This window comes from Neomonachus schauinslandi, chromosome 15, assembly GCF_002201575.2.
Source record: "Neomonachus schauinslandi chromosome 15, ASM220157v2, whole genome shotgun sequence".
Classification (NCBI taxonomy): Eukaryota; Metazoa; Chordata; class Mammalia; order Carnivora; family Phocidae; genus Neomonachus; species Neomonachus schauinslandi.
This window is the reverse complement of record NC_058417.1, coordinates 47,697,492-47,718,335: the sequence shown is the minus strand read 5'-3', so window position 1 is coordinate 47,718,335 and position 20,844 is coordinate 47,697,492. Positions and strand designations below refer to the sequence as shown.

The following is a 20,844-nucleotide window of genomic DNA, read 5'->3' as shown; positions in this document are numbered from 1 at the left end:
CAGGACTTCAGGAATACATGCCAAATTGGGATCATTCAAACCCCAAAGGGATATCAGATGCCCTCTCCCATTTAGGTAGCATGAACACAGAAACACAGAACAGTCACCCCAACCAGACTACACACACACCTCTACCCCAGATCTACTTTTCCCTCCCCTCGGGTTAGAGAAAATGCACAGACTCCACAAATCAGTTTTACCTACAGAGAGGGGAGAATCACGATGCTTCAGAAACATATACTGAATGTTTAACATGTAGAGGTATTCTGGTTAATTACCGAATTTATCCTGGTTAATCTACTAACCTGAACACAATAAAGAAAGACTTCTTTAGGAATCCCTCAAAAAAAAGCAAATCATTTCCATGGGGGAAAACGTAATCTTGCCCAGCCTCCCCCACAGCAATATTAAATGCTAGGTGGGCAGTGTTTACAGTTCTCATGGGAAAACACATGACCAAGATGGTGCCCATCTAACATGGCATTCAAACATAAAGATAAATCAGCAGACATTCTTAAACATGAACAATTCAGGGAAGACAGTACCATGAGTCTTCAAAAAATGATTTGACCATGAAATCCAGCCAATTAAGAACCAAATCGAAGTAAAAACTTCAGAAATGGAGTCGCTGTGGTAAAATGTCCAGTGGTAAGCCCCAAATCCACCAAGGACAGCATCAGTATTAAACTGCAGAATAGGGTTATGGACAAATTGTGACTATCACAAATCTGGACAGTGTAAAAATAATAACACTGTCCCAGGCTAGAGGCGGAAAGCAGGGGTTATGGGAGGAAGTATGAATGTCTTAATGTACTCATTTTCAACCCCAAATCAAATTCTGTCCAAAAGTCTAATAATTCCTTCTTTAGACGCTAGTTTCTTTCATCTGTTGAACTGAAGTAAAATTAACTCCAGAGGTAAAATTAACTCCAGAGATCTTTCTAAAACAAGCAGAAATACAGAATCTGGAGGATTACCTCATTTTATGAGTCTATTTAGCTTTCCTTCTCTTTTCTCCTTATATGTAGTAGGATTATCTGAAATGATGTTCACCTTAATGTGATGATGGTTATTTCTGAGTGATGGGATTTGGGGTTACTTTAAATATTACCTTTCCCCCTACATTTTGAATCATTTGTGAGCATATGCGATTATCCATTTTTTTTAGAAAACAACAGAGATTTTCTTTAAAATTATGCATGCAGCTAGGCTATGACGTTAAATAACAATGTTGATTCTGGGTCGTAGGAATATAAATATAGTTATTTTTCTACTTGGTACTATTTCGTACAGGTGAGGAATCAATGGGAGATGACATTTAGCATAGATTATTGTATGGGTTCAAGATGGCTTCACCATCTCCGCCACTCCTCCCTTCCAGCGGTAGAGGCTAATTCCACTCCCTCCTTGATTCAGGCTGACCCTGGGACCTATCTCAACCAATAGAATGTGATGGAAGTGCCACTGTGAATCTTCCTACAGTAGCCTTAAGGGAAGTGCAGATCTGCCTTCACCTATTGGAATACTCCTCTTGGATGCCGGCTTTCACGTGAAAGGTCTGACCACCCAGAGAGCGAGGCCATATGGACAGCACCTGGAGCCATACTGGATGTTGCAGCCCAGCCAAGCTTCCTGCTGAACATAACTCCACAATGCTACACATGGAGCAGAAGAACCACCCAGGCTATCCCTGCCTGAATTTCTGATTCAAAGAATTCTAGGCATATAAAATGGTTGTTGCTTTAAAACATCAAGTTTTGGGGTAGTGTGTTATATGCAGGAGAGCCGGCTCTTTTTAGAAGCTTGACTTTGAAGGTAAGGAGTGAGCTAAAGCAGTAGATAAGTGATAAAGATCTTTTTGCTCTCAAGATAGGGCATACTACGGTATAAAAGATTTACCCGAATGAATGCATTTGTTTCTATAACTCCTTTTACACTCCAGGAATTCTGTTCTGTGAAAGACCTCGCTTGGTCTTTTGTCTCTTAGACAGCCAGGATCATGCCTGCTCGTGGGTCTCCGCTACCATGATTAATATCCACTGGGCTCCTTTAGACTGCTGGCTCTTCCTCTTTCACCATAGTTTTGTTTCTTATTGCAGAAGTGATGTTATAATTAAAAATATGGAGCTAAGATAAAAGAAAATTACCACAAATTCCACCCTGCAGAGATGTCCTCCAGTAAAATTTTGATATATGATTCCTTCTTTTTTCTCTTTATATGCACTTTTATTTGCAAACATGACCTCATATACAATTTCTGTAAACTGTATTTTCATTGAAAACTATCTTGTGAACATTTTCACTATCCTTAAATATCATTCTCCAATACCATTTTCAATAGTGCATCACTTTTAGTTTATGTACTATGGCAAAAAATATAGAAGGGAAATAGAAAATGTGAGTATGGTGGGTGCCTTGCATGCAGCAGGACCTTGATAAATAGTTATTTGATTGATGAATGAATGTTAGAATGAATATTTTTTTGGCTAGCTAAAGCTCTGTGCAACCTTTTAACTGCCCCCTTTGGGCACATTCTGGAAATGGGTCAATGGGCATGTCCCTCAGGCAATGTAATAAAGATAGGTATTGCCAAATTATTCTCCAGAAATGTTTTAGCAGGTTACACTATACCACAGTAGTGGCCCTTAAAAGTGGATTGTGGTAGACTACTTTATACCCAAACTTTTCTCTCAAGAATTACTTTAATAAAAGGTCTGCCGATCCACGGAGACATTATTGTAAGCTCTGGCAGGGTGAGTACGAGATTTACTCTCCACCCTCATCCCTGACCACCAGCTTGAGAGCTCAGCTTGTCCCTAACCCAGAACGTGGGGCAAAGTGCATTTCACAATTAACATGCACACTCTTTATACAGTACTCTTTGATTCCAGTATTTCAATACAGTAATATTTAATATCACAAAATCTTCGGTACATATTAGCTTGTTTTAATATAGATGCAGACAAATACATTTGGTTTCAGAAAACCAAATACAAGCCTCATGTGCCTCTCTCTCTGTGCCTCTCTCCGAGTATCTGGATCTATCTATGTATCTATATGTATAAAACACTCCAACACAATTAGAGTGTCCAAATCAAACAGCTGTTGCAGACGTGCTATTATCACTCAGGCAGACAGAAAATGAGAGTGAGGCTATCCGGGTTCATTTGTGCACTTGGCCAACAACTGGCTTTCAGGGACAGAATGTAGAGACTCGTGTGTGTCCAATAGTTCATGGCTGAGCCTTTCCTGTCAGGAAGACCATGACTTGAACCTGGCTCTGACAGTTGTTGAGCAGTATGACCTTGGGCTGGTTATTGAACCTCAGAGCCTCAGTTCTCCCACCTGTAAGATGGGGATGATAGAAATACCTTCCTTATAAAGATTACTAGAAGGCCTAAATGACATAACGGGACTGGCGATGAATAAAAATGTCTGGCAGAGAGTGTGGTACATAGGACATGTTAAATAAGAATAAGCTATTATTCCTTTCATTTTTGGTGACATAGTCTGGAAAAGAAAAGCAAGGCGAGGAGTGCCAATGAATTACTTACCTTATGTAGGTTAGTAAAGAAACCCCACAACGATCATTCACTTTACACATAATCTAATTGAGTCAATCAAAACTGTACCATATCTGCGGCGCCTGGGTGGCTCAGTCGGTTACGCGGCCGACTCTTGATTTGGGCTCAGGTTGAGATCTCAGGGTCCTGAGCTCAGCAAGGAGTCTGTTTAAGAGTCTCTCTCCTCTCCTTCTGCCCCTCCTCCCCACTCTCCCTCTCTCTACCCCCTCGTAAAAAACAAAACAAAACAAAAAACTGAACTATATCTTACCTACATTCTAATTTTAGTTATTTTCAAGTACCTATGTTCTGGAGGTCATAAGTATCATATAATATATATTTTAATATAATATTATGTATGTACATCTTTTAAATTCAGTCTTTAAGATCTGACACTTTTCTGGAAATTAGGATCACAATGGTTTTCTGTTTTATTTTTTTTATTTTTTTTTTTTTTTAAAGATTTTATTTATTTATTTGACAGAGAGAGATACAGCGAGAGAGGGAACACAAGCAGGGGGAATGGGAGAGGGAGAAGCAGGCTCCCCGCCGAGCAGGGAGCCCGATGCGGGGCTCGATCCCAGGACCCTGGGATCATGACCTGAGCCGAAGGCAGACGCCTAACGACTGAGCCACCCAGGCGCCCCTGGTTTTCTGTTTTAACAGGTAAGTGGACTAAAACTGCAGAAACAGTTAAAAATAGGCAGTTGTACTAATTATATTTCTTTCAAGATTTTTTTTTTAATCTTAAGAAACAATACTAGAAACTATGCCATTATGGAGTAAATCTATGTTTTCCCTTTTTGCGTATATTGGGATTCAATTATTTATTTAAAATTTGGAAATTGCCTAGTGCATGGTATTTGGACATCAAGTGGAAAAGAAATTCACTTAAAATGAAATTTTTATATAACTAAAGGAATTTAAACAAAGTATTCAGCTCAGTTCATGCCAAGCAAAACAGTTATACAGATCAACGAGTACCTCCTGTGCATTTATAAATGAGAAGAGCTTCAAAGATTTTTTTTCAATTACCAGAATATAAAAAAGAACCCTCTTTTTTGTCTCATATCCCACATAGGGGGAAAAGAAGCTGGCTGATGGCAATATATAAGGAAAATCTCATTAAGAACAAAATAAAGTCAGTCCTCACCTCTAAAGTGAGGAGGCTGGATGAAATGGCCTCCAAGATTTTGTCCATATCTGAAGGGTTTTTTTTTATTCCATTCAGTCTTGTCCAGGCTTAAAGACTATATTTTAAAAAGCAACTTACATTAACACTAGCTTCTCCGTAAATTACTCAGATTGCCTACAATAGGCTATAGAAAAGAAAGACGGAGGGGTTAGGCAGAAAAGGGCAGCGATAAAACCCAAATGTTTCTTTTATTTTTCCTTGCTTTGTATGATTACCCAACATGCTTTAAGCATTGTTATAACAAAGTAAAATCACTGAAAAATAATCTTTTGCTGGAAATTCTTAAAAAAATTTTGTTCTCTTTTAAATCTTATTTATAAAGGTTTCCAGATGCTTATCCTCACAGATTAAACACAGCATGATGTAGACACTTACAATAATATTCGCTGCTATGAAGCCAAGAAAAAAACTACTTTGAGATCTAACTGCCTATCACCTAAAGAATCAGGGTCCAGGGAACTTTCTGTTGCTATTAAAGGCATGATTCTCTGAAGCCATTTGGAAACAGCCTAGGTTCTCAGCAGCAACACATCTACCCTGTACTATGTCAAAGCACATCAAATGGTTGGCATTCCAAACCTCAAACAGGTTATTTCTCATTATGTGAAGACATAATGAAAGGATGTGGGCAAATAGAATGTAAATTGGAAGCTGACTTCTGAATTTATTAGCCAGCAGTACTGGGCTAAAACAGTCATCCTAATTTCAAGAGACAGTTCCAAAGTGGTTCTCAAGAGAAAGGACAGGGTATTTTTCAAATATTTGTTCAATGTGAATGGACTGGGCTTGCCAAAAATGACTTTTTATGCTGGCATGTGATCTCTTCGAGGGAAGTCAGCCTGAGTCACTGGATACATCAAAGGTAGAGTCCAGTGAATGGAATTCCAGCAGGCTGTGTGAGCAAGCCAGATACCTGCATTCATCTGCCCACTGCTGCGATTTCAGCCCTCCTTTTAATTACATTAAAGCAGCTGGTACCACTGGTTACTGAAGTCTTCAGATTACCTTGATTGCTCGGTCATTATCTCTAATCAGCTGCTGCTTCTCATCTTCAAACTTCTGTATAACATCCTGGAGCCGCCTTTCTGCAGCAAGCTGCTGCCGGCTCTTCTCCTCTTTCAGAGAGGAAATGGTTGTCTGAAGTTCTGCTATGATCTAAAATGAAAACAGCATGCTATAACTTCCAATTCTTCAGTGAGAGGCATCTATTTTATATGTATTTATGCTTAACAAAAGAGCAGTTTTGGCAAAACTCTAATCCACAAACTAAATATTTTCAATTAACATATCGCACACTATAACGCATGAAATTCCACACAATAAAAGACTATAATAAAACTGTGAATGGTGAACAACTGGTGAACCAAATATATTTGGAAGACATTTCCACTATAACATTCCACAATATTTACTCATCAGAAGAAAGAACATCTGTGATCTCAAAAATATGAAAAGCGTCAGATTTTATTTCACTGAGAAATAGACTTATTAGAATGAAGAAAGCGGTTTTGCCTTTTCTAATACTTGGAACTGTAATGACCAAAAAAATAATGAACAGGGCTCCTTCTTTATCCTTACCTAATTCTACACAATTTTTGAGTACTCACTAAGGTTAGGGCACTGTGTTAAATGCCTTAAGTTCCTATGTCATTTACAAATGTGATTATCATCCATCTTTTACAAATGGAGAAACAGAGGCATAGAAAGAGGTCACATATTTCCCACTGTCGAAGATGACATCGAACCAAAAAGACAGGCAGGACTTGAACCACACAATCACATCAATCGCCGTACGAATTGGTTCCTCTCACTAGCCTTTGTTTTTCTTAGACAAGGTTTTGGTGTAGAAGAGAAGCTTATCATGACACAGTTCCCCAACTGATAGATATCATGAAAGTTTATTCAGAGACCTCTGTAGTATTCTCCACATTGGAGAACTAGTTCTCTCCAGGAATGGGTTCCCTCTAAGTTCTCCTAAGTAATCATCCGATGAGGGACCTTTTTTAATGAGCTGAGAACATGGCTCTTCCTTGGGTTTGGATGTATCCATTTCCTTTCAAATTCAATAGTGATGACTTTTTAAAAGCAGGAAATAGTTGTTTCTTCTTCTAATTAAAAAAAAAAAAAACTTAGTCCTGGTTAGAATAGAATTCCGTTGGTTCTATGGGAACAGGGCTGGTTGGTGAGATACGTTGGACAAGTCAGTTATCTTCCTTGAAGTTCAGTTTTTCCACCTAGTATTTGGTGGCAAAACTAGAGTACGATATTGTAAGACAATAAATAGAGACTGGTGTCTGCCAGAAGCCAAGTCCTATAGAAATATTCATTGTTACTATGGACATAAATGATAGCATATTTACAATAAAATACGGAATATCTATGCTTTTAGAAGTGAGCAAACTCTACTGTAACAAAGTTTAACATTCAGGATTTGTAAATCATCATATGTTAAGACCATTGTGAAATAAATGGCAAAATATATAATAGCAGTACGTTAATATTCCTAAATACAAACTTGAACCTTTTGCTATGAGTGGAGGAATCCATTTACTGAGAATAAAGATGTTTTTCATCTGTTTTCTGAATTTTGATTAAATGTTGTTCCCATTCTGGCATCAATTCAATTAATTCTCACAGCACTTCTACAAAGCAGGGAAGGTTACATTCTTTTAGTGAATGTCAAAAACTGAGGCACAGAATAATCAGCTCACTCATAGTCACAGAGCAAGAGGGGCCAGAGATAAGAAAGAGCCAAATTTCCTTGGCCCAACATGAAACTTAAGATTGATATTTTGTAAGATCATGGAGCCAAATAGTAAAAATAACTTACTATTTCAATGACTATTGGAGTGTTTCAAGTTAAGTAAACTACAACTTTGTAAAAGGGGTAAGCTTAAGTCTGTCATGTGTTCATTGTGTGTGTTCAGTGCATGGTCTGTGTATGCGTGTGTGAGTGTATGTACACGTGCGTGCGTGTATGTTTAGTGCTATGCAGTTTTAGCACATGTCCGGATTTATATATCCACTACCACAATCATGTAATATGTTTTTAAAGTACAAAGTAATTTTGTTTCTTTAGATTAGATTAGCTTTTAATTGACCAAGACTGAAGATAAAAATATTTGCAGGTTCTTCAAGTGACCACAAGGGCATGAAACAGGGATCTCTCGTTTTCAGAAGCTTAATGACAAGAGTACATCAAAAAGAAATAAATGCAGGTTTTGGAAGGATCTATGAGCAAAGTCCAGGATGTTCTGAGGAGAGCATGCTTGTTTTTGTGTGGAAAATGAAACCTTACATTCCTGGGGGGAATAAGGAGATTCTTTGGGGAAGTAATGAGATTATCTTTGGAAAGTTATTCCAAAAACTTATGACGATCATCTAGGGAGAGTGTCAAAACATTTCAGGTGAAACACGGTAGGTAGATGAGTAGGTAAAGAGGTTGACAAACTGACAGACGAGATGGATATAGAGAGGTGGCTAAAGTGTGGATAATTTTTAAAACCAGAACTGAGATTTAAGATTGAGAAATAATACTAACTTGATTAATATGCTTTAGGTAAAGAACAAAACTCACTTGATTTTAGACATAGAGTAAAAGACCATAGATTCACCTTAGCTCAGTGCACGTAACTGGCACTTAATAATTAAGTAGTGGAACTATAATCATACTAAATAAAAATAATAATTACCCGACAAATTACATTGAGATAATCTAGCCTTTCATAGAATAATGATATAAAAAGTTTCTGAGAAAAACCATAACTAATCTATGCAATCATAAACCCCACCAGTTTTGATTGAATCATAATTAAAAATCATAAAACAAAATGTCACCACTCAACTGAATGTTTACCCTGCATTCAGCTTCAGAGAAAGAAGTGGATTCGAACATTTCCATATGATATTAAAAATTAACATTTTGGGAAGCAAAAGGAGAGCTATTTCAGGCTGATGCCATAAGCAACCTAACTGGTGAAAGCTCTAATAGTTAGTTATTGCTAAGCAGTTAACACTTTGCAAAAAATGTTCATGGGTCTTATTAAGTCTTAAAAATAGGATTCTGTATAGAGGTTAAAATTTCATCTTTAACTCACTTTGATGTTTTTCAGATTGTAGTATAGCTTGAGATCTTTACAAAACTCTTCTTTAAAATACAACAGGGCATACGTGGGAAGATTTGGCGGACACTGAGGATTCTCATCAAATAAGTGGGAGGGTGATTCCTCAGCGCGTTTTGCCTTCTGGGTTGTCACCCTGGAGAATGACGTGAAGGTTGGGGGCATGTGGGACGTGTGGAATAAGCTCAGGCATATCTGCATCAGGTATGTGGGAGCAAGTGAGGGCACTGGGGGGGGAGCCAGGCTCTTGGCAGTGGGCAAGCTCTACTGGTACTCCAGCTCTAGTCTTGTCCACAACTACCTGTATTCTTGCAACATGGCAATATCTTTCTCTGAAAAATGGTGACAGGGTGAGTCAGTTGAGTGGGGACAATTGTGCTAACATTGAAAAGGCAAGGTGAGTATGTAATATTAAGACAAAAAGAAAAATATGTGATTCTGATGGAAATTATATTCAGGAGTGTGCCCAGAGATGACGCAATCATTGCCATCATGATGAATGTGGAGACTCCCAGAAGGGGCACAGTCCTGGGTATGCCACGGGCTTGGTGTTCATGGTCCATTAGATCTTAAAAGCTTGATAAAATCTTAAAGATTAAGTAACTTCCTTTAAGGGAGGAAAATATTTAAAATATTTTTCCAAATTTAACCTGATGATCTCTTGGATACCAGTGCATTCGTTACGAATGCATTCATCATATTACTTAAAAAAAATCTTTTTTTCAGAGAGGGTTTTTTTTTTTTTTTTTTTTTTTAAGTCTGATAAACAGTTAAGCAACTTTGCTTCTGGCATTGTCCTCAGCTTAGATATGAGTTAGAGGTTCCAGCAAACTATCACTGGAACACAGAAAAAGTCAGTCCATGGTTCTGTTTGTAATGTTGATTTTCAAATAATCTGTTTCTTCAACTTGATTGGACTGTAGACCAATGTTTCCCAAATACCAGTACACAGATACAAATATATGTATATGTTTATATATGTATAAGTGTTTATATGTATTTAGAGGTGGGCAAACAAAATATTATCAATGTAAGGTTGTCATCCTTATGAGGAGGATGGACTGTCTTTTATTATATTATACTCTTTGAAAGATTTTTTTTTCCTTTTTGGTGTTGTGCTGTCCTTTGACATATGAAATCATGGCTATAGGACATGATTGCTGTCCCTAGTTGGGTTTTCCCTCCTCCACCTCTTCCTCCTGCTTCTTCATGTCTTTACTTGGGAAAATATTTAGCAACCACCCCACCCCCCCCGCCTCTCCAAATTGTGGAGGGAGATTTTATCAATTCTTGAACACCCAAAAATAAATTAAAAATAACTTCTTGCTCCTTCCATATCTTTTTTCTTCTTTGCTCCCTCCTTTCTTGTCTCTATTCCCATTTTAATCCTGGGGCTATACGAGCTAACAGTCATTAAATGCTTTACTGTGTACTAAGCACTCTCTACTAAGCACTTTTTTGGCCTTACGTTACTTAATACTTAAAACTAACCTATGAGGTAAGTACTACTCCCTCATTTTACAAATGAGGGAACTGAATTCCAGAGAATCCAGGTAACTCGCTCAAGGTCATATAGGTAGTAGGGCTGGTACTCAAATTCAGGTCTGCTGGACTCCAAAGCTTAGGTTTTCTTCCATAAGAACTTCCATTTAATTTGCTTTAATATGAACTAATCAGGCTTCTTCACACATTCCTTTAGATAAACTTAAATACTCCTGTTTACACTCTCATTATTTAAGCATTTTTATTAGCTATCTTATATCTCACTTTCGGTCTGCCTCCCCCATTTAACATAACGCAAAATAAGCAGGACGTAAGGGTATGCCAGTTGGGGATTTTTCAAGTCGTAGTTTAAACTGTAACTTTGGGAGTCATAATATTTCTTCTGATTATAAGAACCTTCTTTGGTGATTGTAAAAGAATATTCCCCATGTTCCTTCTTCAAAGAAGGTCTGGGATAATGGCAATCAAGAAATATCACTATCTTTTAGGTAAATACATATAAGTCTTCACTAAGACAGAGACAGTTTGCTTTCCAAGTGGGATGTAAATTATATGGCGTATGCATATTTTAGAAATAATTGTATAATCAAAGAAATTTTATGAGTGCTATCCCCAGAGTTCTGCCATATGAAAAACGGGAGGGACTGAGCCAGGCCAGTGGCGTCAGGTTGTGAGCTTCTGCTCCCCAGTCCGATCCAGGTGGGGTCCTGGCTTAGTCACTTGCTAACCCATGTGTCCTCAGCTCTCTGAGTCTCTCGTGTGAGCTCAGCTCTCTGAGCCTCAGTTTCCTTAAATGGGGCCAATAATAGTTCCTAACCCCAGAGTTATCATGAATGAACACTGACTCAACATGGTTAGTGCCCCATAAAATTCTTGATTTTATTACTATTTTGTCATTGTGTTGCTATTACAACCACTGTGTGGTAACTTATAAAATGGCACATAAATTTCGGTTCATGGCTACACATCACTGTGTATATGCAAAAATACTAGAAGAGCTGATTTTAAAAAATCATTACATATGATGCCCCCAAAAGTGAAGGGTTTAACCTATCCATCTATACAATGAAAATGAGTATTTTTTATTCTAGAATTACTCATAAAACTAAGGAATGCTTGAGATTCCCTAGATGACACTATAGGATATTATTACAACAACTTATACAGAAAAAGTATTTTAAGCATCATTTGTCGAGTTGAGACAGGCATTCAATTATTGGCTTTCTACTAAAACTACTAGAACAACACCAAGAAGCAAGATATCAATGTAGGGATTTATAATTCTTCTTTTCCCCAAAAGGAATCAACAGTTGAGCGGCTAACTTAACCTAGAACATTTATCATTTTGAACTTTATTGCTAAGCAGTCTTTAGGTACAACTAAATGGAATATTGCAAAAAAGCACAGATGGTATCAAACTGCTTACATCACAAATGTAGGTGTGTATTTCCCGCCCTTGTGAAATATGTTGCAGCCTGGGCTTGTTCAAGTACACTGGCTGGTTTTACAACATCTGAGTGTGTGTGTGTGTGTGTGTGTGTGTGTGAGTCCAAATGGTTCAATATGCCTAATTAAAAAAATCTTTTAAGAAGGCCAAAATATTAAAAGCATATATTATTTATCCATGTACCCATCAAAAATAGGATACTGACCCATAAAAACAATGAAGAGAATTAAGTTTAACTCTAAAGTACAAATGCTTTTATGTGGAGGTTTCTTTTTTGTTTGTTTTGATTTTGTTTTTTTTTTCTTTCAACATTCTTACCTGTGAAGATTTGGCAAGCTTCTGAGTGTATTCCTTCTCAATCTGCTTCAGCCTGCTGTTGGCCTGAAAAACACACGTACATGAACACACACACACACACACACACAGTGACCTGTGAGCTTGGTATCTCTTCCACATGCCTATCACCAGGCAGCTGGGATGACTGCCAGCCGCACCGCCCTACTGGGGCAGCCAGAAAACCACAGGGCTTGTCTTTGATCTCACGCCAACTATTCATCACTTAAAAAGCAAAAAGCAAAAGAAAAAAAAAAATCTCTCCTGCCAATTATGAGACAAACACAGACTTCTGTGGAGAGAAAGAGACAGCGAGAAGAAGAGACAGAAATAGACCTAGCAAGAGTGTGAGCGCTGTAGAAGGTAAAGTACGGAACGGCAGAAGGAGACGAGAAGGCAAACAAGGGGAGGGAAAGGGAGGAGGAGAAACAGGAAAAGGTAAATTTAATCCTCTTTCCCATTGTTGAAAGATGAAAGAACTAGGGTGCTCCTGGACAGAGGCAGATAGAGACTCACCTAGCAAAGACATGAGCCCCAACTCTGCCTAACACACAAGAGCTACTTTTTTAAAGTGACAAATATATCTACATCAAACAATTTTCATGTCCTGGATGGAGGGTGGCCTTCCCAGAATAAGTCTGCGTTACTTAGAACTCGACTATCTCTTCTGCCACTCAAGTTCCCGTCCTCCGCATGTGACCCGCTTTCCTGCTCTCCGGAAGCCTCTGGGAGCGTCACCGCATCCTGAGTGCTCGGAAATGGCTCTGTGACATGCCTGGACTGGGCCTTTCTTCTCATTCATTGTGCAAAAGCACCGAGGAGGCGCTTCCGACCTGATTGTGTCTTCTACCTCTAGAAGAGCCTTGGTCATTACACTCAAAGTTCCCTCTCTCTGTTCCCAGGTTCCCCCCCCCCACACCTGCACCCTTGTCTTGTCTGTCTGTTCATCTATCTCTGCAGCTCTGGCTGTTGGGCTGCTCAGGTGTATTATCTCTTTTTTTTTTTTGTCATTTCTATTTTCCATTTGTCTTTTTGATCTTTCACAGAGAGTCCTCAACTTTTTTTTTTTTTTTTTTTTAGATTTTATTTATTTATTTGACAGGGAGAGACACAGCGAGAGAGGGAACACAAGCAGGGGGAGTGGGAGAGGGAGAAGCAGGCTTCCTGCCAAGCGGGGAGCCCGATGCGGGGCTTGATCCCAGGACCTTGGGATCATGACCTGAGCCGAAGGCAGACCTCAACGACTGAGCCACCCAGGCACCCTGAGTTCTCAACTTCTAATTTTAAACTTTCTACTGGATTTAAAAAAAAAATACAGCCATACTATTTGTAATTTCCAAGAAGTTTTTGTTGTTGTTGCTGTTCTCTGAGTAGCATCGTTAATCCCCTTTTTAAGTTGAGGAAATGGAGACACAGAGATCTGAAGTAACTTGCCCAGTGTCACACAGCTAGGAAGTGATGAAGCCACTTTAACCCCCCTCAGTGGAGCATGGGTGCTCCACCAGGCAGAGCACATTGCCTACCTCTCTCTGCTGAGGTTATTAGATCCATATACACTTAATACGTATCTGAATGTCCATATACACATACAAACATTTTTCTGCTCTCTAGAGCATCCGTTTTTTTCTGAGTTCCTTTTATGTATTTGCTTTGCCAAGCAGTTTTGTCTCTGTTTTTCCCTTTAGAAACTCTCCTCACTTGTCTGGTGACCTTTTGTATTTAAAGTGAGGCCTCTACAACAGGCAGGCTTAGGATGCATGGACATCCTGTCACAGGGTGTCTTAGGAGGGCCTGGACTCTCCCATGCCCGTCTCTGACTGGACATTCCTCTTGGGCCATTTTGCCCTGAGCTGCATCCTCCAGCCTACTTCCTGGCGGCAGAGATCTGGCTATCAGTGTTTGCCGAAGGGTATCTACGCGTTCAGGATATCGACTCTTGCACAATCCCAATTTCATTTTGCCCCCAGCCACGCCTGCGTCCCCCCCTCATTCCATCTCCCCAGAGAGCAAACCAGGGGTGGTGGGGGGAGGCAGACACGGAAGCCCTAATCCCAATGTGATGGGATTTGGTGGTGAGGCCTTTCAGGGGTAATTAGGTAATGGGGTGGAATCCCCTCATGGATGGGATTAGGGCCCTTACAAGAAGCCACAGAGCTCGCTTTCTCCTGCCCTGTGAGGATATAACAAGAAGATGGAGTCTACAACCCAGAAGAAGGCTCTCACCAGAACTTGATACGCTGGCAGCCTGAGCTCAGACTTCCAGCCTCCAGAACTATCAGGGATAAATTTCTGTTCTTGATAAGCTTCCCAGTTTATGGTGTTTTGTTATAGAACCCGAGCTGACTAAGACAATAGCCATGTGTTTTATGGACTTGAGTTCAAAAGCAATTCTTTAGAGTTTATTGCATAAATCTCTCTGCATCTATAGTCCCGCTGAATACACTGGGTAGTTTTGTTTTTTCCGACTAGAGAGGGCATGTGACTATTACTATCTTTTCTCTTAAGCCATCAGACTCTATTCTACCTTGATAATGAATAAAGCCACTCTCCATTATAGAACGAAGGCCACTCTGAACCTCTTGAGGTTTGTCTTGGTTTACATTCCGCCAATATTTTTTAAATCACAAAATGCATGATAAGGTATTTTTTGCTTATTTGGTAAACATTGACAGAGCTCACACCATGTGCTAGGCACTGCTGTAAGCGCTTTAAAAATATTTACTCACTAAAAAAATTAAAAAATTACAGTGCCATCAAGGTTATGTTATTTTCCCTAAAAGAGCTGGAGTCAGAGATGCTGGTTCCTACAGGACCGCCTGTGTCAGAATCCCACAAACTCACCTAAGTGCCTTTGCAACCATCTAATTCATTCATCCATTCCAGGCAACTGGGCATAGAGCAGTGTATAAAACAGACAAACATTCCTCCTGACCTTCACGGAAATTCTATACTAGTGAGTAAATGAATTAACTGACACAAGTGACAATATTTTAGATGGTGCAAGTGTTATGGAAAGGCTGGCGCAGGAAAGGGATGAGAAGTGATGGAAGGTGGGGGTAGTTTGCAGTGTTACGAATGTGGGAGTTAGGGAAAGCCTCGCTGAACGGATACGATGTATGAGCACAGACCTGTAGGAGATGAAGGGGCCACGGGGACCTCTAGGGAAAGAGCACTTGAGGCAGAGGAAGGGCCGGTTACAAAAGCCCAGAGGCTTGTTCAAGGCACAGTGAGGCGGCCAGTGTGGCTGGGTCACGGAGCAACATCTCCCTTGGATAAGGTCTGAGAGAGAACAAGGAGCCAGATCCTTCCTGGTGTTGTAGGCAATTGTACGGAATGTGGCTGATAATATGAGTGAAACCGAGAGTCACTGAACAGGTTTCAGCACAGCAGTGACATGATTTAATTTAAGTTGTCACAGGATTACTCTAGCTCCTGTTTGGGGCAAGAACGCAGCAGGGCAGCCAGTTGGGAGGCTGTCACAAATAATCTGCGATATGACAGAGGATGTGGTGAGAAGTGGCCGGGTTCTCTGAAAGATTTGAAAGTAGAGCCAACTGGATATGCTGGATGATAAAAAGAGATAAACCAAAGATGACTTCAAGATTTTTCTCCCATGCAACCGGAAGAGCGGGGTTGTCATTACCTTACATCAGGAAAATTATGGGTGGAACAGGTTTTGGGGGGGAGATGAAGAGACCGGTTTTAGACACATTAAGCATGGAGATGTCTCTCAGACATCTGTGTTGAGGTGACTATTTGGATATTCAAGTCTGGAGCTCGGGGGAGAGGTCTAGGTTGGAAGTAAAAATTCAGACATCTGTAATATATAAGTGGCAGATGGAACAATGCTCCTGGATGAGACTTCAAGGCATTGAGTGTACAAAAAACAGAGAAGTCTAGGTATACTGAGACCCGAGCCTGCAAATGTCAGGAGGCTGGAGAGGAGGAGGAAAGCAAACCAAAGGAAAGGCCAGAGAGAGAAGAAATCAGGATAATATGCAATCCTGAAGCCAAGTGAAGAAAATGTGTCAAGGATTATTCACCTGCATCAGCTGCTGCAGGGACACAGAGGTCATGTGCAACAAGGACTGAGAAATAAGCACATGGCTTAAGCCTGTGGAGGATGTTGGTGATGTGAACACAAGCAGTTGTGGTATAGTGTAGAAGCTCCAGAGAAGGAGAGGAAGTGGGGCACACACAGACAATTTGTCCAGAGTTCTGTCACAAGGGGAAGGGAGGAATGGGCTGGAAGCTGTAGGGGAAGTGGATAAAGAAAGGACTGACTTGTTTTGTTTGGTTTTTCGCACGATGAGAGAACTAACAGCATGTGTGCCGGTTGATGGGAAAGATCTGGCAGGAGAGAGGGAAAACTCGGTGCTGCCAGAGATTCAGAGGAGACATGTTCTTGAGTAAAGGGGAGGGGACAGGATCTAGAGCACAGGGGAGGAGAGGGGCTTGGCTAGGAGTCCACATAAATCACGCCCAGCCCCAGTAGGGCAAGTTCTGCTTGCTTCCACCTTCCCCAGGAAGTAGAGGGAAAGATTCACAGCAAAGCATGAGGATGGCAGAAGAGAGGGGTGGCAGATTCGAGGTGGGAGGGAAGGGTACGGATGGTCATCTAGGAAAGTGGGAAAGGGAAAGGACCGAGGAATGCAGTATGAGTCTCAGGCCTCCAGGAAGCATTAGGGCCCACTTAAAATCACTAATGTTGAATTTAAAGTGAGGCCAGCCGGGGGCGCATAGGTGGCTCGGTTGGTCGAGGGGCCAACTCTTGATTTTGGCTCAGGTCATGATCATGGGTCATAAGATTGAGCCCCATGTAGGGCTCCATGCTCAGCAGGGAATCTGCCTGAGATTCTCTCCCTCTCCCTCTCCCCCTGCCCACCCCCATGCTTGCTCTCTAAAATAAATAAATACATCTTTTATAAACAAACAAACAAATAAATAAAGTGAGGCCAGCTGGTAATATATGAATACCTCCAGAACTTGCCAATAGCTAAATAGAACAGAATCACTACTTTGGAGAATAGTAAGAGTGACTGAAGAAATAAAATTAATTTATCACCCTTCAAGCTTTCTATTATGTATTTGAAACTAAGTCACAATTGCCTGAATTTTCTCAAATAAATCTGAAAAGCTCTGGTTTAGGGGCACCTGGCTCAGTTGGTTAAGTGTCCGACTCTTCATTTTGGCTCAGGTCATGATCTCAGGCTCATGAGATCAAGCCCCAAGTGCGTGGAGCCTGCTTAAGATTCTCTCTCTCTGTCCCCCTCTACCCCTCCCCCTGCCCAAGTGCTTTCTCCCTCTCTCTCAAAAGAAAAAAAAAACAACAGCTCTGGTTTAGCATGGTTGAAAATTTACAGCTAATTTATCATGCAAACTATCCCTAAAACATGTTTTGAATAATTTTATTCTCAGGATGGTACTGACTGTACATTTCCATACATAAAGTCAAGTTATGGTTATTTTAATCCAAGTCTTATTTTTATAGCTACCATTACTATATAGAAGGACAATTTTCAAACATCTGCAGCATAGCCTGAACAGATGTGGAATAACAGATGAGAGGAAAATCATAATTTTGAAGGGAGCAAAGTTATTTTGTTTTGTCACTGCTGCTGTTTTAATCTCTGGCTCTTCCTAACTGTTCCCATTGTGGCTGGTCATGCCCTCCACCCTCCACCAAGCACTTTGTTCCCCTCTGCTTTTCTAGGGCCTCTTTCTCAGGTCACTCTTCCTTGTTAAAAAGCCACAAATGTATTGGTCCACTTTCTCTATGCAGTTCCTATCAAAATCTTGGGTTAAAATCCTGGGTTAAAACTTTGGTGGAGAGAAATAAACCAATTTTTAGAAAGGTGTCGATGGTTAGTCATCTTAATATGCTACTCTTTTCTTGCAGGGTACTTTGCATTATATCTTCATTCAAAACAGTCTTTCATTCCTTTACTTTCCATTTCTTATTATTGGTGAAAGTTCAGGCATTCATATTTCCAGGAAGATAATTTAGAGGAGAATTAGGAGACTCCTCTAAAATACTTATATTTGAGGCAAGCCCAGATCTTATAAAGATAAATTTCCACAAAATATAACAGCATTAGTTTCTAAATTAAATATTTGCCTTTAAGATTTAAAAAAAAAAGGATGCCTCCCAGATTCTTGAAACATAAAGCTCAGATTATTATGCAGTATTTCCTACTCAAAAGCTTTGTAGGCATTCATTTGAAGCTTCTCCAAACACTGTGGATACAGTTATGGCCAGTTGGTGCCAGATGTGAGTATACAACTGTGCACTCCCCTAAAAACAAAAAATATTCAGAGAATTCATAGAACATATTTATATTTAATTTAATTCAAAATATTTACAGAACTTTCAAACTTGAAGTTGCTTATATTTTACCTCAAAATAAAGGTATAAATTTGTGAAGCATAAGTAAAATTCATGATTTCTGCTTGGGCTATGATGGAGTAACTGGGACCATACCTAATCTGCTAGAATCAACAGCTAGAAAACTGGACAAAATATAGGGAAAAAAATTGTTTTAGGATGTTGAGAAACAAGAGGCACAGGACTGTGACCCTGTGAAGAAAGGGGAAACAAGTGAGGTAAACCCTCCAATCACCCCTTTCTTCCTGGAGGCACATCCAGGCCTGAACATAAGCAAGGGAATCAAAGTACAGTATAGCAGCATTGTGAACTGAGGAGACAAAGACTGGAGTCTGGGAAGGCTGAGGCAGTTGGAGTTTGTGGGGACAGAGCACTAGACAGGAGGGAGCTATGCACAGAAAGAGCTCCAGACACCTACATAGGTTCCCTTTGAGTCTGTTGCTGATACTGAGTTGTGCATGTATAGGGTAAGGTTCTACAAGGTCAAATAAAAAGTGGCTGGTGAGATTTAAGATAAACAATTTCCCAAGCTTATGCAAAGCTTGACTTCTGACCAGGCAGAACGAATGGTTCTCATAGAACATCCGGGAAGGTCACACTTAGTCACAGGGTTAAACTAGCCTTAGAATAAAGTCAACTTTAAATCTGCTCTAACAAAGTCTAAAAATAAGCCTCAAATGGATCAAACTGGTCACTGACAAGTAACTGCTTCCTAAACAAAGCTCAATATTTTTTAAAACAAGTCAAGAAAATCCAGTATTCAAGAACATAAATTTTATAATGTCCAGCATTCAATAAAAGATGGCATAAGAAGAAGCAGGGATATGTGAGCCATAGCAGAAGAAAAATTAGTCAATAGAGTTAGACTAAGAAATGACAGAAATGGTGAAATCAGTAGACAAAGACTACCATTATGTTTTTAAAATAGCTATTAAAACCACACCTAAATATTTAAACAAAAACATGAACATAATGAGGAGAGAAATGGAAGATATGCAAAAAAACTCAAATAGCCCAGGGCATAGCAATATATTATCTGAAAGGAAAATTTCACTGGATGGGATTACAACAGATTTGGCACAATAGAGGAAAAGATTAGTGAATATGAAGAAAAAGCATTTTAAGTATCCAAATGACTGCCAGAAAGACAAAAGACTGAATTTAATGAATAACCTCAGTAATATATGAGACTATATCATGTCATCTAACATATGTATAATTGTGTATAGGAGAAAGGTTTGGGAAAATATTTGAAGACACAATAGGTACAAATTTTGCAATATGAAAAAACTGTAAATGTACCAGTGGAAAAAACCAATGAACAGAAAAGATAAACACAAAGAAAACCACATCAAGATACATCATAATCTAACTGCAAGAACAGAACTAAAGATAACATCTTAAAAGCAGCCAGAGAAGGCAGATGCATTTAAAAGATAAGAATGACTGAGGATTTCTCATCTGAAACTATGCTAGTCAGAAGATAACTGACTTTCAGCATAAAATGCTGGAAGAAAAAAAAATCTGTCAATCTAGAATTGTGTACTTAGTAAAAATATCCTTTAAAACTGAAGATGAACTACAGACATCTTCAAACAAAAATCTGTCACCAGCAGACATGAACAATAGGCAAGGTTAAAGGAAGTTATTCCAACAGATGGAAAATGATACTAAAAGCAAACCCGGATCAACTCGAAGAATAAAGAACACTGGACACAGAAAATAAGTATGTAAATATAAATTATCTTTTTCCCCCTTTTAAAATTTCTTTGAAAGAAAATGTACTTTTAAAAGCAGAAATAATAGGGGCACCTGGGTGGGTCAGTTGGTTAAGCAGCTGACTCTTGATTTTGGCTCAGGTCATGATCTCAGGGTCCTGGGATTGAGCCCTGTGTGGGGCTCCAAGCTGGGTGTGGAGTCTGCTTGACATTCTCTCTCCCTCTCCCTATGCTCCTCCCCCCCACTCATGAGCTCTCTAAAATAAATAACTAAATCTTTTTTTAAAAAAGCAGAAATAATAAAAGTATATTTTGGGGTTTATAATTTATGTAGAAACAGGATAGGAATAGGAAAATGGAGCTACACTGTTATGAAGGCACTTACATTTTATGGTAAACTGGTGTAAGAGTACATGCAGGCAGACTGTAATAAAGCTCCATATCACAAAAAAAAAGGAAGAAAGAAAAAGGTATATCTACTAAGACAATAGTAGAAATAAAATGGAATATTAATAAGTACTCAGTGAATTCAATAAAAGGTATGAAAAGAGGGAAAAAAAACGATGAGACAAATAGAAA

General features: G+C 39.4%; 1 protein-coding gene across 1 annotated transcript in view; it reads right to left on the bottom strand.

The window, feature by feature from the left end:
* Nucleotides 1-20,844, bottom strand: part of CEP112 (centrosomal protein 112) — a 409,030-nt gene that overhangs the window by 77,476 nt on the left and 310,710 nt on the right. The window contains exons 21-22 of the mRNA XM_044921845.1: nt 12,148-12,210; nt 5,764-5,913 (exon numbers count right to left, since the gene is read on the bottom strand). Coding sequence (XP_044777780.1) covers nt 5,764-5,913; nt 12,148-12,210 — 213 coding nt within the window. The remainder of the gene's footprint in view (nt 1-5,763; nt 5,914-12,147; nt 12,211-20,844) is intronic.